Source organism: Cucurbita pepo, chromosome LG11 (genome assembly GCF_002806865.2).
Source record: "Cucurbita pepo subsp. pepo cultivar mu-cu-16 chromosome LG11, ASM280686v2, whole genome shotgun sequence".
In the NCBI taxonomy this organism is placed as follows: domain Eukaryota; kingdom Viridiplantae; phylum Streptophyta; class Magnoliopsida; order Cucurbitales; family Cucurbitaceae; genus Cucurbita; species Cucurbita pepo.
Genome location: NC_036648.1, coordinates 6,612,715 through 6,631,609, shown reverse-complemented (window position 1 = coordinate 6,631,609; position 18,895 = coordinate 6,612,715). Strand labels below are relative to the sequence as shown.

General features: G+C 34.2%; 2 protein-coding genes and 1 long non-coding RNA gene across 6 annotated transcripts in view; all 3 read right to left on the bottom strand.

The window, feature by feature from the left end:
- Positions 1-7,068, bottom strand: part of LOC111805666 (3beta-hydroxysteroid-dehydrogenase/decarboxylase-like) — an 11,594-nt gene extending 4,526 nt beyond the window's left edge. The window contains exons 1-9 of one of the 4 annotated variants that reach the window (XM_023690823.1): positions 6,875-7,068; positions 6,536-6,784; positions 6,355-6,444; positions 6,150-6,283; positions 5,853-6,023; positions 3,821-3,946; positions 2,837-2,916; positions 2,516-2,714; positions 1,237-1,342 (exon numbers count right to left, since the gene is read on the bottom strand). In XM_023690823.1, coding sequence (XP_023546591.1) covers positions 1,237-1,342; positions 2,516-2,714; positions 2,837-2,916; positions 3,821-3,946; positions 5,853-6,023; positions 6,150-6,283; positions 6,355-6,444; positions 6,536-6,773 — 1,144 coding nt within the window. In that variant the 5' untranslated portion in view covers positions 6,774-6,784; positions 6,875-7,068. The remainder of the gene's footprint in view (positions 1-1,236; positions 1,343-2,515; positions 2,715-2,836; positions 2,917-3,820; positions 3,947-5,852; positions 6,024-6,149; positions 6,284-6,354; positions 6,445-6,535; positions 6,785-6,874) is intronic. The other 3 variants (XM_023690824.1, XM_023690825.1, XM_023690822.1) reach the window with 3 other exon arrangements.
- On the bottom strand, positions 4,153-5,490 carry LOC111805667. The gene is made up of 2 exons (XR_002816697.1): positions 5,331-5,490; positions 4,153-4,887 (listed from the first exon to the last, which is right to left on the bottom strand). It is a non-coding gene; the product is annotated as an uncharacterized LOC111805667 (long non-coding RNA).
- A 7,647-nt stretch (positions 7,069-14,715) lies between the features above and the next one.
- LOC111806095 (ethylene-responsive transcription factor ERF017-like) lies at positions 14,716-15,457 on the bottom strand. The gene has a single exon (XM_023691449.1). It carries the CDS (start codon positions 15,449-15,451, stop codon positions 14,846-14,848), a length of 606 nt encoding a protein of 201 aa, XP_023547217.1. The 5' UTR covers positions 15,452-15,457; the 3' UTR covers positions 14,716-14,845.
- Between the last annotated feature and the right edge of the window lie 3,438 nt (positions 15,458-18,895).

The following is an 18,895-nucleotide window of genomic DNA, read 5'->3' as shown; positions in this document are numbered from 1 at the left end:
AAAAAAAAAAAAAAAAAAAAAAAAAAAAAAAAAAAAAAAAAAAAAAAAAAAAAAAAAAAAAAAAACACCTCAAGAAGGGCCCAAGTAACCAAGGGACTCAGCAAAATAAAACCTAAAGCATAATAACAAAAGTTTTTACAACCAAGGACTGAAAAAGAGACATGATATTTAACAAGGGACCACACCTCACCCACAGTTCTCTCAAACCCTCTAAAAATCATATTGTTTCTTTACCTTCAAAGACCAAAAAGAATAGCACAAAGACAAACAAACCATAGCAGGCCGCACTTTTCACGAGAGGGAGGATGAGAAAGAAACTCCCCCAACATGGAATTGAGCTCCTTGGCTTGGCCAAACTGACAAAAAAAGTTTCAATCTCCTTATCCCTCTCACTAACTCCCCCTATCTTTCTCCAAAGACCCAATGAAGTTCTTACTTTTTCTGCAATTAGCCATTTTATGGATAAACGCAAAGTTACAATTCCCATCCTTGATCCATCTCATTTTTTGGGACTGTAACTCTGTTTTAGAATGGCGACTGGCAGACGAAGAAAGTACTTCATTGGGTCTTTGGAGAACTAAGGGTGAGTTGGTTAAGGGGGATAAGGAGATTGAAGAGTAAATTTTATCTTCTTCTCTAACCTCTATGCCTTGGAGGTGAATACCAAACCCACCATTGAGAGGCCTCAATTGGTGCCCCATCTCTGTGGGTAAGAAGGCTGACTTGGAAAGATCCTTGCCCTGACCCCAACCGGGAAAGATCCCCCTTTGTCATTTTCATTTTTAAATGAATTAAAATGATATATACTTTTATGTATGTTATAGTTAGTATCTATTATTGTTTCATTTACTTAAATAATTAATTTAAATTATATTTAACATCTTTTATTATTATAAAATTAATTATTTTAAATAAATATAATATATTATATATATTTTTAAAACTAAAAAATAGATTGGGGAGAGGTCACAGATGGGGACGGGGACACGGTGGGCATCCCCTCCCCATCCCAGCCCTGACCCCAACCGGGGACCATAATTAAATCCCCGGTTTGACCCTTGTACCCAGCCAAACCGGAGATTCCCCAACCCGATCGGGTTGGAGACTTGCAAGACCAGACCCCATGGGGAATTTGGCATCCCTAAATAGAGGAAATGAAATAAAACTTCAAAATTCTTCTCTAGAAAAAAAAAATAATAATAAAAAAAAAATAAAATAAAATAAAAGGACACATACCAGTTCCTCCTCTGAGATATATTGAGGCTTTGGATGGCCCTTCTCTTTTTTGTTGATGCACAGCCTTTAAATGGGAGTAGGCTTCTATTGTCCTTTCAATACCCTCCTGTGAAGAACTATTGCATTTTAAGCCTCAATCATGGACGTATAGAGCATCACATGGCTATGTAAGCATGTTTAAGTATTGTGAATGGCTGACTTAACAAATAGCAAGCTAAGACGAGTTTATTAATACCCCATACTCATATTAATTGGTAACGGTAATAAGCATGGATGTTCATATACTGCATACACGCTCGTGTGAGGTATAATTATTGCATTGCATTGCAAGCAGTGAGTATGACTGTTCACACATCACATATCTTTGTAAACATGTTTAAAGTTGATGTAAAAAAATGTAAATATAGTGAATTGCTGATAGATCAGATACCAAGGTAAGACTAGTGCAGTAACACTCTACATTCAAATTAACTGACAGTGTTGGTGTAATCATGGACATTCATGTCCTCTGTAGATCCAATGAGAAGAATAACCATTGCATTTTAAGCATAAATCATGATCATTCACAGCATCGCATGGCTATGTAAGCATGTTTGAATATAGTGAATTTCTGAATAATCAGCAAGAGGCAAAGTCTACTATACCCCATATTCAAATTTATTGACAGTGATGGTAGTCACTATTTTCAAGAACATATCAGAAATTATGTCAAGAGTTTTTTTTTTTACTCCTTAATCATGCACTCACGGAAGCTTTGCACCATGGAGAAAAGTAAAAATACATCGAAAACCTATTAATCCTCTCTTCAGAAGTCCACAAGAAGTCACCCCCACTTTAAGTTACTTCAAGAGGTCCTTAATTACAAGAATTAGACAATTCACTGCAGCAAGAACATTCGTATTTGGACAAGAAAAATAAAATTGACATAACTAAAATGTCCCAAAAGATCATCAGACCCAGCGAAACTGATCCAATGGGAGAAAATATAAACACACTTCCACTTTAAGTTTAACTTGGACAAGTCATCGCTCTTCCCTTTTTTAATAATCAATAAGCTCCCATAAAAGAAATATGAAAGTTCAAATAAGCTAGACCTAGTTCATCAGATTATGGAATTGTCAGATCTTGAGTTTCAGTAGAGCAAAATACACATGGTTTTCTTTAGTTCCTACAGAAACATCATCAAAGGAAGGCATTTAAAGAGTATAGTAGAGAGTTAAAAAATAGCGTTAACATGCACAAGAAAAAAGTATATGCAACAAATAAAACATAGAAGAACCTGAAGTGAAACAATGGGGGTATAGAAAAGTCGATCCTTGGCCTTTGAGGAGTTAAAAGTTCTACAACAAGAGAGGAGTCTTATACGGGAAGGTGTAAACTGTGGGACAGGCATTCCATAAGGACCTAAAAGCGTATAAATCCAGTTCACCATATGTGCAATCGGCATCACTAGGTAGGCAGGGATTTTTATTCTTGGCCTGCAACTCAGAGAATGCAAGATGTCAATACAGCATATCTTAGCTTTACCAAGACGAGGATAAAGATGGCTGGAAAACCAAATGATCAGAGGGGCTAAAATTTAAATTACAATAAAGAATACCTTTCATAGCCAAGGCCATCCAGTATAAGTGAGACAAACTCCCAAAACTTAATGGGTTCCATGTTGGTTATGAAATAAGCCTGCAAAAGACCTTCAAGTTTAGCATAAGCCTCTGTTTAAATTTGATTTTGCAGGACATGAAAGTGATTATGGAGAAATTCTAACTGTGTTTAATGTTCGGTAAAATTGATTATAAATTAATTTAAGACTATAGCTCCATTTGAGATTGATTTTTCCGGCCTTAAATGTGACTATGAGGGAATTTAACTGTTTCGAGTGTTTGATAAAACTGATTATAAATTAATTTAAATAAAAATCACTCTTTCAAATACGTTGACCAGGTCAACTATTGCTTTTGAGATTGACTCCCTAAAAGTTCTTATAACTTCTAACCAACTTTTAGAAGTTTCTCTTTTATTTTACTATTTTATATTTAAGTTTGAAATTAACCGAATCCTAATGTTCAACTTTACTAGCAACAAATTTGACAACAATTATTTTACAAGGTCAATCCTAAACCAAGCCAAAACTTCCTTGAGATTCCCGAGTTTAATCCATTAAATTGCTTCCTTATTAATTGATCTGCAGTAAATACTTTAACATCACAATTTCTCCGATGCTCATGCACAAGTACTGAATACATATGTCAAAGATGTTAATTTGCTGATAGACTGATGCTATATGCACAATGAAAATTATTATAATGAGAGTTTCAAAGACAAGAGACAAGCATACCATTAATATTCCAATGGTTTATACCAAAGAACTAAATATGAGGAAACTATGATTTTTGTTTTATCATCCATTACATTGAGAAAAAAACAAACAAACAAACAAACAAACAAGAACCCAACTTCTATAAATTCTTTGTCCGATAGGAAAAATTATATATGCCATGCAAAACTACAATCTGATTATTAATTAGACAGAGAAGACCAGGATAACTGAATATAATTAAGTCGTTCCATACACTGACAGAGGTACCTGCCCTGCAGCTTTTTCTGCAATTATTCCTCCTGAAGCTAGAGCTCGTTCAGCACACACATGGGCATGTCCCACATTTTCAACGTAAGTAAAGTCATAGGTGTTGTTGCCTTTACCAATAATGAACTGTAAATTTTAAAGCACATGACAATTACAATGAAGGCCATGATTTTTTTTTTTTAATGAAATGTATTTGCATAGGGCGATAGAAAGAAAACTGTATAGACTTCCCATACATATTTTGTAGGCCTGCTTTTTATTTTCTTCGTTCTCTTTGGAACTTGTATCCTTTAACATTATCTTCCTTTTCATTTATTGATAAAATTTGTTTCTTGTTCAAAATAATAATAATAATAACATATATATGTATTTGTAATCTTGAAGAGAGGATTTTGAGGAGAGAGGAACAGCAAATCGAATTCATCCTATAGTCTTGAAGAGAGGATTAGATCAAATGCTATTATAAATTAGTCTATAAGACAAATGAAAAATAAAAAGAATTTTAATTAATCCATGTGTAATACATGGTAATATTGCAGCTCAAAAGGATGCCATTTTCTCCGAGCTTCATTTTTTGGATGGCATGGAGAACAGGTGGTTGGTCTTTCTATTGAGCAGCTTGGGTGTGGACCAAAGAGAGTGCAGGCAGTGTCATTTGAAAGGGCAGAAGGTGGACACTATGTGAAGGCAAAGATGCAATAACAAGATGAACACTTAAAGCAGTGTTGAAGATTCTGTTTTCTGATTCCACCTTCAAGTTAACAAGCAAAAGAAGAAGAGTTTCATTTACCAAGAGATTTCTTATGATCAATTATTTGGATGTGGAAGGAAGATCATCAACCTGTATCAAAAATTTTCAAGTTTGAGGACAGTTTTTAAATTCTACTGGGGGTTCCTTTCTGTTAGGCAGTCAAAGCTTCCTCTCCGGTATGAAGTGAAAAAAAAAAAATTATGATCCAACAAAGTTCCGAGGACTACAAATGTCATCCAGGTTGATTTTATCAAGGTGTTCTAAGACTTTCCAAATGAAGTTGTAAACTCTAGGATGTGGAAGGGAGATCATCAACCTGTATCAAAAAAATTTCAAGTTTCAGGATAGTATTTAAATTCTACTGGGGGTTCCTTTCTGGTAGGCAGTCAAAGCTTCCTCTCCAGTATGAAGTGATAGAAAAAAGAATTATGATCCAACAAAGCTCCGAGGACTACAAATATCATCCAGGTTGATTTTATCAAGGTGTTAAGACTTTCCAAATGAAGTTGTAAACTCTAGAATAAGAGAGAGCAACATATATCTTATCTCAAATCAGTCTAATCTTAGTTCGTAGCAGGAGGCATAAAACTAAAACGAGAGAATAGTCTAAGGGTTATTAGTTATTCGCCTCTATAAAGAGGAAAGACAAATGGTTGGTTCCATTATTCTTGCTAACTAGCTAGTTGATGACTGCAAAACGACCATGAAAAGGCTAGTGCTTGAACTTGAAATTGAAAAGGTATGTGACAAAGTACATACATAGGTCATTTTGGGGTATCATTCTGTTAAGGGCTTCAGTGAGAAATGGAGATCTTGGATTTTGATTGCTTGTCCACTGCCAACTTCTGGATTAAAATTAATGGTAAGCTGAAAGTCTTCTAAAAACATAAAGATAATATTTTGGTATCTAAACAAGATCCTGACGACAGAAGTAGCTCCAATACTCCAAATTCCAAATTAAACGTCAGAAATTTTTTGACAGTGAAAAAAAAAAAAAAAAAAAACAAACAAAATTTAGAAGATTGAAAGATTGGTCAGGAAGTCGGGAAGCAGATAGGATTAGCGCCTCTTTGTGATTGTCACTAGGTCCTTTCGTCATTGGGAGCTTGCTCTTATTCTTTGGGATTTGAGTTCTTTTCTGTAATAAGAGCCCAACTCGCCTCCTTATTCTGTTGGGGATTGTTTTTTATACTTTGTATATTCTTTCATGTCTTTGGATGGGAATGTGTTTCTTACCAAAACAAAACAAAAAAAACTAACAAAAATAATGAACATGCTTACCTTGGATTTCCCTGCCCTCGCATTAGCAACTAGGGATGGAACCAGTAACCTATCACCAGGGCCAAAGATGCCACTGGGCCTTAGGCTGCATGTTAGAAGTCCATTTAAGCCGTTTGCCTTGAGGATCAAAGCTTCCCCCTCAGCTTTAGTCGCAGAGTAGAAATCATTATGCTGTAACAGTGGACAAACATTGTCCAAGCAGTACAGTCGATGAAAATTTGCAACATGCAACGAAAATCACTGAACAGAAAGTCCAATTATTGATGAAATGAGCAGAGACGTCAGTGGAGTTAGTACCTTCGATGCGTAAGGCAGTGTCTCATCTGCATTAACAAGTCCATTTATCCCATCAAACACTACGCTGGCCGAACTAGTATATATTAGCCGCTTTACATTTTTCTCGACACAAGCATCAATTACATTCTTGGCTCCTGAAAAGCAAAGAAAACAATAACAATAATCAGCACATCAAAGAAGAATTGCTACACCAAATAGTTCGTACCTTCAACGTTGACCGAATAATGAAGTTTGTAATTGTTAATGGATGAATTCGGAGCAGCCATATGGAAAACAACCTCCACTCCCTCAAACGCTGCAACATTAAAATTGACATTACAACCACATTTCACGAATAAAACAGAAATCAATAGCGTTGACAGAAAGGTTCCAGAAAAAATCACAACCTTTGAGCAATTGAGCTTTATCACGAAGATCGGCTGAAACATATTGAGCACGACCAGAACGCAATGCCTCTCCGAGAATCCCTTGCTCCTCGCTTGCTTCCAATTCAATGGAGGAGCCTAAATCAACGATTCGAACGGAAAACATCTTGGAACTGATCAGCATCTCAACGAGATGTCGTGCAGCGAAACCTCTCCCTCCAGTAACAACGCACCATTTCTCCTCGCTCCCCATACTCATCTGTTCGCTTGCTGCAAACAAAGTGAGAGTAAGAAATTTTACCAAAATTTCAGCAATGTGGAGTGAGTAAGCTATGCAACAGGTAAGTTAAGCATCCAGACTGAATAACCACGCCGTCGAAGTAGATGACCTAGGACGGATGGGATCTGAAGCAGAGAGGAGAGCACATGCGCATACAAGAATGTACAGTAGAGCAGAGAGGGAAGGTAATCAAAGTTTGGAATAAAGAATTGTTCTGGCGGATGATGCCGCCAGCGTCGTCGTGCGGATCAATCTTCACCGGAGAATCCACCATTGGAATTCATTTTAAGGGCCGACAAATGCTTCAACAGACATCGGCCCAATTGAGCCCAGTTCACAACTTAATCTAACTCGGTCGGATTGTATTTTCTTTTTTAATTATTTAAATAAATCATAATTTAGACACGTCAAATATTCTTAATTAATCTAACTCAAATTAAATTATTTTTTAGGGGTCGGATTGTATTTTTTTAATTATTTAAATAAATCATATTTATCATTAAACTCTCATAAATTTCAAATATGAGTATGTATCTCTCACATAAGTTACAAACGTCAAATATTCTTAATCTAACTTAATCTAACTCAAATTAAATTATTTTGAGCGGTCTGATTGTTTTTTTTTTTTTATTATTTAAGTAAATCATATTTATCGTTAAAATTTCATAAATTTCAAATATCAAATATTTATGAGTATGTATTTCTAATACTTACAAACGTCAAATATTCTTAATTTTTATAATTTGAGAGTAGAATTGGATTGTAACCCTATTTTCGAGTTACCCAACCAAAAAAATGTCGGCCCAAGAATTGAACTTAAATATTTTATTTTCCAAAAATTCAACCCAATACAAATAAAATTAAAAAAATTTAAAAAAAAAAAAAAAAAAACATCTACGCCGGTATGATTTGAGCTTAGTAGTCCAGATTGGTCGGATAAGCAGAGCATATGAATATGCCTAGCTTGAATTGGATAGTGTCTAGATTAGTCAGGCTTATTGCTTATCAAATTATATGAACACTCCATTTTTTCAATAAATTTAGTTTTTTTTATTGGATGAATATGTTTTTATTCGAGCTGAGAAACTCAACGCCTAAAACACAAATCATTTAGCTCCACAAACTAACACGGTTCCTTAATAACTCAACTAAGCGTCTTGAATGTTTCCTAATTGTTTTTTTGTTTCTTGTTGTCTTCCGTTTTAAATTGTTCACCATATTGTTATCTCCGTTGAATGCAATTTAATTTCACGACTGTGGTCAATGACTTAGATCTCCATGCTAAAACGAAAAAGAACCATTTATTTCGTCGGTCTCTACTTAGTGTCAGAATTGCACTTTTTTTTGCAGCAGACTTTGTAATTATGCGACACTCACTCCCGACACCGAGTGAGTCAAGTCAATTGGAAACCGCGTCGCCTGCGGCAAGGCGACGTATGCTCAAGCCTTGAGCCCCGTTTTGATAAGAACTTTAAAAAACAATGCAGAGAGATTTTCGAAAAAAAAGTTCGAAAGTAAGATTGGATACCTACAACTCTTTCTTTCCTCTAGGGAGACTTTCACTCGTATTTTATATGGCACTGCTTGCTACATCATCAAGAGGTCACAACGCCTATTAAAAGAAGAGAAAAAAGGGTTTAGTGTCGACGTCTAGGCATAGGGACTTAAGACTCAAGGATTTGACTCTGAGTCTACGCACCATTGGTCCAAGTAAGGTCTTTCTTTATATATTCCAGTATAGTAATATGAAGATTTGACGACTAGTCGCATCCACGAAATGTAGACATGATTCTACCGAAACGTCATATATTTAGAAAATATAATTAAAAAAACTAAAGATCATAAAAGCGGTAAAGAAAAGCAATAAAATGATATAAGGCAAGAGTTTTGGCATGCAACGGATATGTGGCCATAGGCAATACGCCTTAGACAAGCATAACATGCTGGCCCAACCACCTAAACTTAGCCGAACATCAAGACCAGTGGCTCATTTTGTTCCCCTTATAACGTTGGTTTTCCATGGCTGCATCCACTTGCTTCCTAGTCATATTTAACCCGGTAGGCTCGAGCCCATCAACCCGTTTGCGAAACCCACTTGGGCTAGCACTCGTTTCGGATCCAACTGGAATCGTTTGCGGGGCCAAAGAGTACCGTTCTCAAGATTTGAGTTTCTAATAGCATCGTTATAGTTATAAAAACAACGTCTCCGTCTAATTTTATTGCCGAATTTAAATTGACATTTTAGTGTTATTATCAGCCTTGAGTGAAATTCTAACTTGCTTCTTATTTTGTCAAGTCCCAAAATTTTAGACATATTGAATCGGTACAAAAGTTATCTTCACCTGTGTAAACCAAAGGACAAGCTCTCATAGGCACGAGTTCATAACTCACTCAAAATCGAGTCACATATGATCGAGTCACGTAATAATCATCATGTGAACTATTAATTTTATCGATTAACAAATTTATAAAAATAGATTAAATATTTCATGGTTCAGTCTTATACAAACTCATTGTATAAGTATCTCTACTCATGTCTCCACATGAACGATTTGGATCAAATTATTTGTATAAATTACCTAGTTGGTCGTATCAATAGTGTTACCAAGATAAGACACCTAACTATATTCATATACTATAGATCATTTAGGTTATTGCATTCTTACGTCAATCGTATACTACATTAATAACCTTGGACTTTTCATAGCATAGATAATATTAAATTAAAAATAAAACAATCAAAATTATTATTAAAAAATTAATAATTAATTACGAGACTTTCGGGCATAAATCTCAACCGTAAATTCTTTAATTTGCATCCTGCAACATCTGTCCCGTGTGGGCGCAATCAAGAGGAAGATACCTTTTTCTGATCAACCATTTGGTTTCGGGTTTATGAACAATTTGGCGTGTTGTATCGTAAGGACTTCGGCCATTTTTTTGTGAGTTTTCATGGATAAAGTTTGTTTGAAAAAAGAAAAAAAACGACAATGACCGACGGTACAATACAAAACCACAGACATGTACATGAGAGTTCAGCTATAGGTCGTGGAGTGACCTATAATTTATAAATGAAATAGATTGATTAAAAAATTTAGTTAATTAATTTGTGTCATTGGAGCTTATAATTTATAGGTTTATGGGCAACCTCTTAAAATTTAAAATATTTAAATTATATTTAATATATTTTTAAATAAAAAAATATATTTAATTTAAAGCGTTGAAATTAATATTTTAGAGACAGAAATATATGTTTTAAATTGGTTAAATATATATTGAGATATTTTATTTTAAATATGTCAAAGATTCCTCTCAAATTTCTACGAATAGGACCCAGGTCTAAGCTAAAGTGTGATCTCTCACAATTTCGTTAATCGAAATTTCCTCGTCCTTTCAATAAGCTCCCACAAGTTAAATTATTGGTGTTACAGTGATATTCAAAAGAACTCGTGGAGGAAATTCATTTTCGATTTTTAGGGTGCATTGATCTATTAGTTGTAGATGGATCTTGTCACCATTGATATACGTCAGACGTAATATGTTTCATGTGAATGGTTAAAGAAATAAGTCATCGACCCGATACATACGTTGCATTCAAGATTTGGAGGAGAATTCGTTAAAATTTTGGACTTGGAGACTAAAGTAATAGGAGATTAAGCCGTCGTAAAAGTATTACGAGGGATTGACTAAGGCTTAGTGTTTAGAGCCAGACGCTGAGCAGTGTGTCAGCAAAGACATGACTCCCAAGGGAGCTGGATTGTGAGATCCCACGTCGGTTGGAGAGGGAGAACAAAGCACTTCTTATAAGAGTGTAGAAACCTATCCTTAATAGACACGTTTTAAGAACCGGAAGGTTGACGACAATACGTAACGGGTCAAAACAGACAATATATGCTACGGTATCTACAAAAATAGCGTTTTAAAGTAAGTGAATTTCCTATTGGATGCCCATTAGTAATAATAAGGTACACGTGCATTTTGTTTGTACTGCGATTGTTGTGATACATTAAAAAATGTCATTTTAAAATGTTTATGGGATGGATTGCATTTATTATTTATCATATGACATGATATTTATGAAATAAAATTGTGACAATTACTTCTCAGTTAACGAGTTAATTGTACCACTATAGTCACGGGTTCGATGACCTACATTTTGGTTCATGAACCCAAGCTAGAAGATTAGGGTTTTAACTTTTGCCAAAACCTAAATGGTCCATGTGTTTGAGACTTGGTCCGAGGCTAGATGAATAATAGCTTCAAGTTCACTTTGGGTCTTATTTCCGAGCAAGGTCATAGGCTAGATGGCCCAGTGTTGAATGATTTTAGGTTCTCAAATTTATGCTANTACCTAATAAATGAAAAGAATGAAATTATTTCATGTTGAAATTATAACATTTTCAAGTTATAAAATTTATTTATACTTTACTTGTTTTCTTTTATACTTGGTCTTGAAGTAGAAAACGTTCCATCTGTTCCTGAATAGCTTCTTTCAAAAGGGCTTCCGCTTCAGGAGTGAATGTCTTGGTCTTGGTCGAAGATATTATTTCTTGAAACTAGAGTTTATTCGTTTTTACGTAAGTACATAACGCAACGAGAATTTTTCTTACTGGTTCAATTTCTAATAAATCAAAATAACCGNTACACTCTGTATGTTCATATTTAACCCTAACCGGAGATTTTTACTGAATATTTATAATACTCAACCTTTCAAAACATTTTTTTAAGGTAATAAGGGGCGGTGCATGACGATGAGCGTATACTTTACTTGTTTTCTTTTATACTTGGTCTTGAACTAGAAAACGTTCCATCTGTTCTTAAATAGCTTCTTTCAAAAGGGCTTCCGCTTCAGGAGTGAATGTCTTGATCTTGGTCGAAGATATTATTTCTTGAAACTGGAGTTTATTCGTTTTTACGTAAGTACGTAACGCAACGAGAATTTTTTTTTACTGGTTCAATTTCTAATAAATCAAAATAACCATTCGTTCTAATATAAATAATAATTTAACATAATTGATATTTCATCCTATACTACATTTTTTAATACTAAATATTTGTTTATATAATTTTATGAAATTTATTTATTTAAAATTAATTATTAAGATTTATTACCAAATAAACTTAAAATCCTAAAATTTAGGGTATATGAATTAAAATTACATTAAATTTTAATTATTTAAAATTATTTACATTTAGTTTTTTTTAATACTAAATATTTGTTTATATAATTTTATAAAATTTATTTATTTAAAATTAATTATTAAGATTTATTAACAAATAAATTTAAAACCCTAAAATTGAATTAAAATTACATTAAATTTTAATTATTTTAATTATTTTAATAAAATGGTTAAAAATACTGATAATCAAACACAGTTATTTGATTTTACCGTCATTATTTTCTCAGACATCATAAATAAAGCATTGAACCCGACAAACTTTTAAAAATCTCCTCGGTGCTCGTGAGTTATATTAATTTTGTAACATGTTACAGAACGGATTTATAGTTCAATCATTTCGATATACATTACGAAGATTATTTAGTTCAAATTTGTATATCCAAATATTTAAAAGGGAAACTCCGAACAAACTTTATTTATTTTGATTAAAAAAAATAATTACGTTTATCAACTTTAAAATGACAAAGACTTGCATGGCGTAGCGACTCAAGTCGATCGACGTCGAGAAAGTCACATCGTTACAATATATATGTATAGGTTGTTTAAGGAAAAAGGTTGCTAGGGTTTGTATGGGCGGAGGAAGGTGGGCGGTGCTACCCATTGGGGGCGGCCAGCGCATAGCAGTACGGCGAGGCTAGGCAATATCAGGCGGTGATGCATAGCTATCCGCCCAGCCTGGACCTCATTTGCTATTGCAGTCTCCATCTCCCACTATGATATCATATCTCTTTTATAATAACACAAACCCCTTTGTGATAATGAAACCATTCTGTATTATTTTCCCCACGTTTTTAACGCATCACTCTAAAACCTTGTTGGGTCTTTGGTCAACTTTCATGAGCCCTCATTTTCCAACTCATACTAAATTTGATCTAGGTTAGAATAAGAAACAAAACACTCGGTTCGGTTCCGTCGGGTCGTTTTCGTTTCAATTCTAATACGTTTTGGAGCTTAATTTTCATTTCATCTAAGTAGGGTCGGTCGTGAAATGCTAAAACATGCAACATGATGGGTCCTACCATAAGCGGCTTTCAAGTCCGGATTAAGTTGAATGCGCAGTACTTCTCTACACACGGCTCACTAGGTAGGCTCGCACACCCCTAGGCCTGTTGGTTGGGCTAGCGCTCACTAATGGGTTGTTGCTGGATACTTGGAGGAAATAGCAGTCGTAGCATTGTGGAAAACATGATGGTCATAATCAGTCTCATAGTTTATGTGTCTGTACTCGTCATAATATGGGAGTATCTTGATGCACGTGGACATACAATTATGCATGAGATCTACATACTTTTCATCGTAGTATAATAAATGATGCAAGACAACATCCATTCTTTCGTAACATATTAAATCTAGTAATTATGCGTACATAATTCTTATACGTCATTTCCATAACATAGCTTCCAAGACATGGTATACGAAGGTTGTGCATCATCGATTTTCTTATTTCGAAACATATCATGGCATGTCATAGCATATCATAACATAATATGACATTTCCTTTATACCATAATATTATTTGGCATATCATATAGTGTAATATAACATAACATAACATCACATATCAAAGCATATCACACATATGACACGTGCAGAGACTACTGGGCATATGTCATCATACATAAAGCAATTCTTCCAATCAAACCGATTGTAGAGCTACTTACGTGGTTCACTTAGGCCGAAACTACTACGATCTCTTAATGTTAGCTTAAGGATCATTTGATACTAGTTTAATGCTACTCTCTGAAATTTAATTTTGCCTAAATAGTCTCACCGTCATCAATTAGAATTCAACTCTAGAAATTGGCTCACTTAATTTTGTATTAAATTAACAATAAATGCTTTTGAAGGGTTGAAACTAGTAGAAATGAGTCCGAGCATATCAGACCCGAATCAGATTAGTCAAAAAAATCAACTTGAAGCAGTAAGAAAACGTATTCCCTGACTAGCTTCGAATTGCTGAAGTAATTGTTGTAACATAGAAAACTAAAGGGACGGAGACAACTTTCATTTTCTTTTCTTTTCTTTTTCTTTTTAATTTTGAATTATTACCATTATTAAATGTGAGTCTCATATTATATTATATATATATATATATACACATACATATATGCGCGTTGTACAAATTGTAACCTCAAACTAATAATTGTATCAACTTAAATTCAAAACTTTATAAAACTTCGAACACCTAAATAGTTGCTTCATTCTAGTAAAAAACAAAAAAATGGTAAATAAACTATTTTTACCTTTACACCCACAGTAAAAACTTTAAAAACCTTTTTTTTTAAAGTCAAAGAATATTACCTTTAAAAACCAAAAATCTTTCTTAAAACAAAGAAATTTTAACTGTTTACCTCCAAAATTAACTATTAAAATTACTTTTTAATCTTTTTAAAATGTTTGAAACAAATTTTAACCTTCAAAATTAACCATTAAAATTACTTTTTTAATCTTTTTAAAATTTTAAAAATATTTTGTAAAAATTAAGAATATTATCGAAACTTTTAAAATATTTTTTAGAACAAAAAAAAAAAAAAAAAACNAAGAACATAACAGTATTTCAGGGGAACAACGGTCCTGTTTCCCCTCCTTTTCATTATGATTGAAAAGACTTTTCCTGAATGTAAAAAACCCCACGTGTCTAAAAATTTAAACCACAAATTGAAGATAAGAGAATCCCAAATTTGCTATAAATAAATTAAAAAAAAAAAAAAAAAAAAAAAANTTTGTGTTCATATATTTATATCGTCTCATCAATCTACAGTGCTTGAAAAATAAAAATTTGCCCCAAAAAAGGATCAAAACAATCAAAACATACCCAGAAATCAAAGAGCCCTGGAATCTAAAAAAAAAAGGGTTCTTTTAATGATGGGTTTAAAAGTTCCAGAGAAACGATTGACCGGCGGCGGCGGCGGCGGCGCCGTCTTCATCGTCGTAATGGTCATTCGGGGATTGGTAAAAATCACTGGTTAATATGTTATCAAAGTCGTCGTTGTAAAGTGGGAAGAGATTAGAAGTGTCTGGAGTGTAGTCAACGGCGTCGAGGTTGTCGAGGAATGACCAGTCAATGTTTTGGTCGGAGGTGGCGGGAGGAGCTTGGAGACGGTCAACGGCGGCGTTGTTTTGGTCAGCACTACTGGAGGAGTGTTGATTATAATCATTAGCGAATTTAGCTGCCAGCTGTTGGATTTCATGGGCAGTGAGGGAGTGAGCGTCCAGAATGTCGGGCAGTGGTTGGTTGGGGAAGTTGAACTTAGCTTGTCGGCCACGTAGGCAAAAGAGGGCAGCGTCAAAAGCACGGGCAGCTTTCTCCGGTGAGTCGTAGGAACCGAGCCATATTCTGTCGCGGCTGTTAGGGAGGCGGATTTCCGCTACCCATTTACCCCATTTCCGTCGTCGTACACCTTTGTATTTGGTGTCACCGGCGGCGGAGGCGGCGGAGGACTGGCTGAGCTCTGGTGGATTATTATTGTTGTTCATGATTTTGAGTGGGGGCGGGTTTTTCGGCATATATATATATGGGATGTTTTTCTTGACTTGTTCAAACTTGAAAGTGGACGTTTGAAACGGAATGACACGTGGCGCCTTCGGAGGGTCTGTGTTCACTGTCGCTAACGCGGTTCCTATTGTGTTTTCCGCCCTATTTTTGCCACGTTGCTTAATGCCTTTTTTACATGTTTTGCCAATTTTTCTTTTCTTTCTAATTTAATTTCTTATAATTTAAAGAAAAATAATTATTGTCTTGAATTATTTATTTTTTTTTTACAACAAATATGCCTTTTCATTTATTTATTTATTTATTTAGATATCTTTCACTGAAAAACTATGCTTCACTTGGCATATTTAGAATATGTTTAAATATTAATTTTTAAATTCTCTATTCTCGAGCAAATTTTGTATACAGAGATAGATTCATTTTTCGAGCTTTGATTCTGAATGAATTTTCTCTTACGGTTAAGAAACTGGTGGTGTTCTAGCGTTAGTTGAAGTCGTGTTTGTCCTGGCATTTTGATCGAGTAGGGCAATTGTTCGAGTATGTCCTATTGGCTTGACTCGGGTCTGTGGTGGAAGTTGTTAAGAAAAAAAACTCGTTGATTCTTTTGTGTGAGTGGAAATCAGTAAGAACTTACATTCGTATTGAGACTCGAACTTATGGGGAATAAAATTTATGGATTTAATGAAATATGTCGTATTTATAGACAAAAGTACTCGATTATTGGAGAAATTTACCTGCCTATTCGTACCGGGGAGAATAGGTGGTTCGAGGGGGGAGATTCTGAAATTGCTAAACAATGTTTATTTTTATTTTTGAATTAAAGGTGTTCAAAAAACTCGATAATTAGAAAAATCTAATAAATCCAATTCAATTTGAGTTATGTTATGAATTTATTTGGGTTCGGTTAAGTTCAAATAAATAAAAATTTTATGGATTGGGTTGGCCGGTGGGTTTCCCTAAAACTAGTGAGTTAAGCTCCTTATATCCCTTACCGAGCATAGATCAGCTCGATCGATTTACTTTGACTAAAAATAAAATATGAATAAATGATCCAAACAACCCGAACCAACTCAACCTAAAAAAATTTATAGATGAAAAAATTTACCATCCGAACAATTGAATTGGGTTTAAGAAGATGTTGCAACTTAACCCAACTTAACCCACGAACACCCGTAGTTGCTATGTTAGTTTTTGTTTTTATATATAAAATCCGCTCAATGAATGTTAAAACCGTGCTGTTAAATTAATTTGTTAAAATAAGATAAGGACGGAAACGTTAATTTTTGTAAGTTTAGGGACTAAAATAATAATATTTGATTGGGAGTGTGAAATGGACAAAAATGTGTAGAGAAAGTGTTTCAAATTTGGAGTAATTAGGGTTTTGGTTAGTCTATGAGGAAGGACCAGCTTTGAAAAAGGGGACTGATCGGACGTCGGCCAGAGGGGCGGAGGCTGCGCCGGCCTTCCGACTACGTAGATGAAAGAACGGCTCTATAATGCGAGGTTGACTCATATTTGAATCCAATTTAAGATTGGTTCTAAGGGTCAAAAGTTATAATCATTGGAAGAACTTCCAAAACGGCTCTCCTAAGTCTTCCATATTCTCTAATCAACTTTTCAAATTCCAATTCTACCCTTAATATATATACACGACCCTACGACCCTACGACCCTACTGCTACTAGATATTGTCTTCTTTGAGCTTTCATTTCGAACTTCCCTTTTGAAAACACGTCTACTAAGAAGATGTTTTCATACTCTTATAAGAAATGTTTTGTTTCCGTCTCCAACTAATGTGAAATCTCACAATCCACTCTCCTTGAGGATCTAATGTCCTCAACAGTACACCGACTGGTGTCTGGTTCTGATATCATTTGTAACGGGCCAAAACGGACAATATCTATTAGTGGTGGGATTCAAGTGTTAATATATATATATATATTTCAAGTGTTAAAATGTTAATAAAAACTTATTTACCGACAAAGTTATTGAAAAATATGGTCTTATTTATTTTATATGATTCAATACTATCTCGAATTTTGGAGGCCACTGCAACGTTCGATGAATACAAACAAAGCGGTACTACTGTTATCCTTTTTTTTTTTTTGTGAGTGAATCCGACGTTATTGTAATTAACTAATAAAGATTTAGGTTGACCATAAGACGATACGTTTAGCCTGTAAATTTTGACTTATAAGCTGTGAGATTTTGGAAGATAACAGCCATTAATGGAAGTAAGGTGTAGAGACCTTTCAACCGACACAGTCCCATCCTCGTCTGAACATTTCAACCCTATTTAAGTCGATAAGTTGTCTGAAAAAACCACACAATAAGATTCACTCGTCCATCCGATAATTATTACTATATTTTAATATGTTATAAAATACTAATTTAACCACAATGTCTATTTAATCCCATTAGAGCCCGAGAATCCTCATTTAAAAGATATTTGAGAGAGAGAACGAAGAGAGGTTTCTCTCCATTAGCTAAACGGGGCAAGAGATTATATTTTTTATCCCTGCACACAACTCTCCGATACAAAACTAACCTATATATATATATATATATATATATATATATATATATATAGATATTATTATTATTTGTTTGAAAGAATTATTGTAGATAAAAGAGTAAAAAAAAAAAAAGAAATGATTTAAATGATTGTAGAAAATTGGGGAAGTCAAAGAAATAGTGAGGCGGTCAGCGAGGAATGGACGGCGGCGAGAATGGGCGGTGGAAGCGTTTGCGGCGGAGGAGATGACTCATTGATGACGTGAGCGTATTGAAAGCGACAGATGAGAGGACAGTTGAATGGGGTACTGGACATGTGGAGACAATCATTTTCGACCGGTATGCTATATATATCCAAGTGTCATCCATGACTAAATATCTCCTCTTTTTTTGTCATCCACGTGTCAATTAAATGTCCCCTCTCGTTAATTAAATCGAGCTAGATTATGAAATTTCTCTCCATTAGATAAATAGGACTGAAAATGAAAATTATTTTTTCCGTCCTTATATAATTCTCTGCCCCGCTACCATATATATATCAAAACTTTTACTATTTTACAAATATTGATAGGTTATCAGTATTAACGGAACCGATCGAGATTATATTCTCATCCTTAGTATAAATGACCATTTAACCTGCTTTAAATATGAACGAGAAGAAATTTCTCTACATTAAATAAATGGAGTCGGGAATAAAAATTATATTTTTTTTGTCCTCAATCTAATACTATTTTACATATATAGTACTTTATTGTTGTTTTTTATTTTCCGACTATGTTTATCATATTTAAATTTATGGCGAAGATTATAATATAATATTAAAATTTTAATTTTTAGAAAGGATGTAATAAAACTTTTTTTTTTTTTTGTGAAATATTATTAAATTTGTTAGTATGTTAGATATATATATATATA

Coding starts and splice junctions, on each gene's coding strand:
- LOC111806095 (XM_023691449.1), bottom strand. CDS start 15,451: ATGAACAACAATAATAATCCACCAGAGCTCAGCCAGTCCTCCGCCGCC.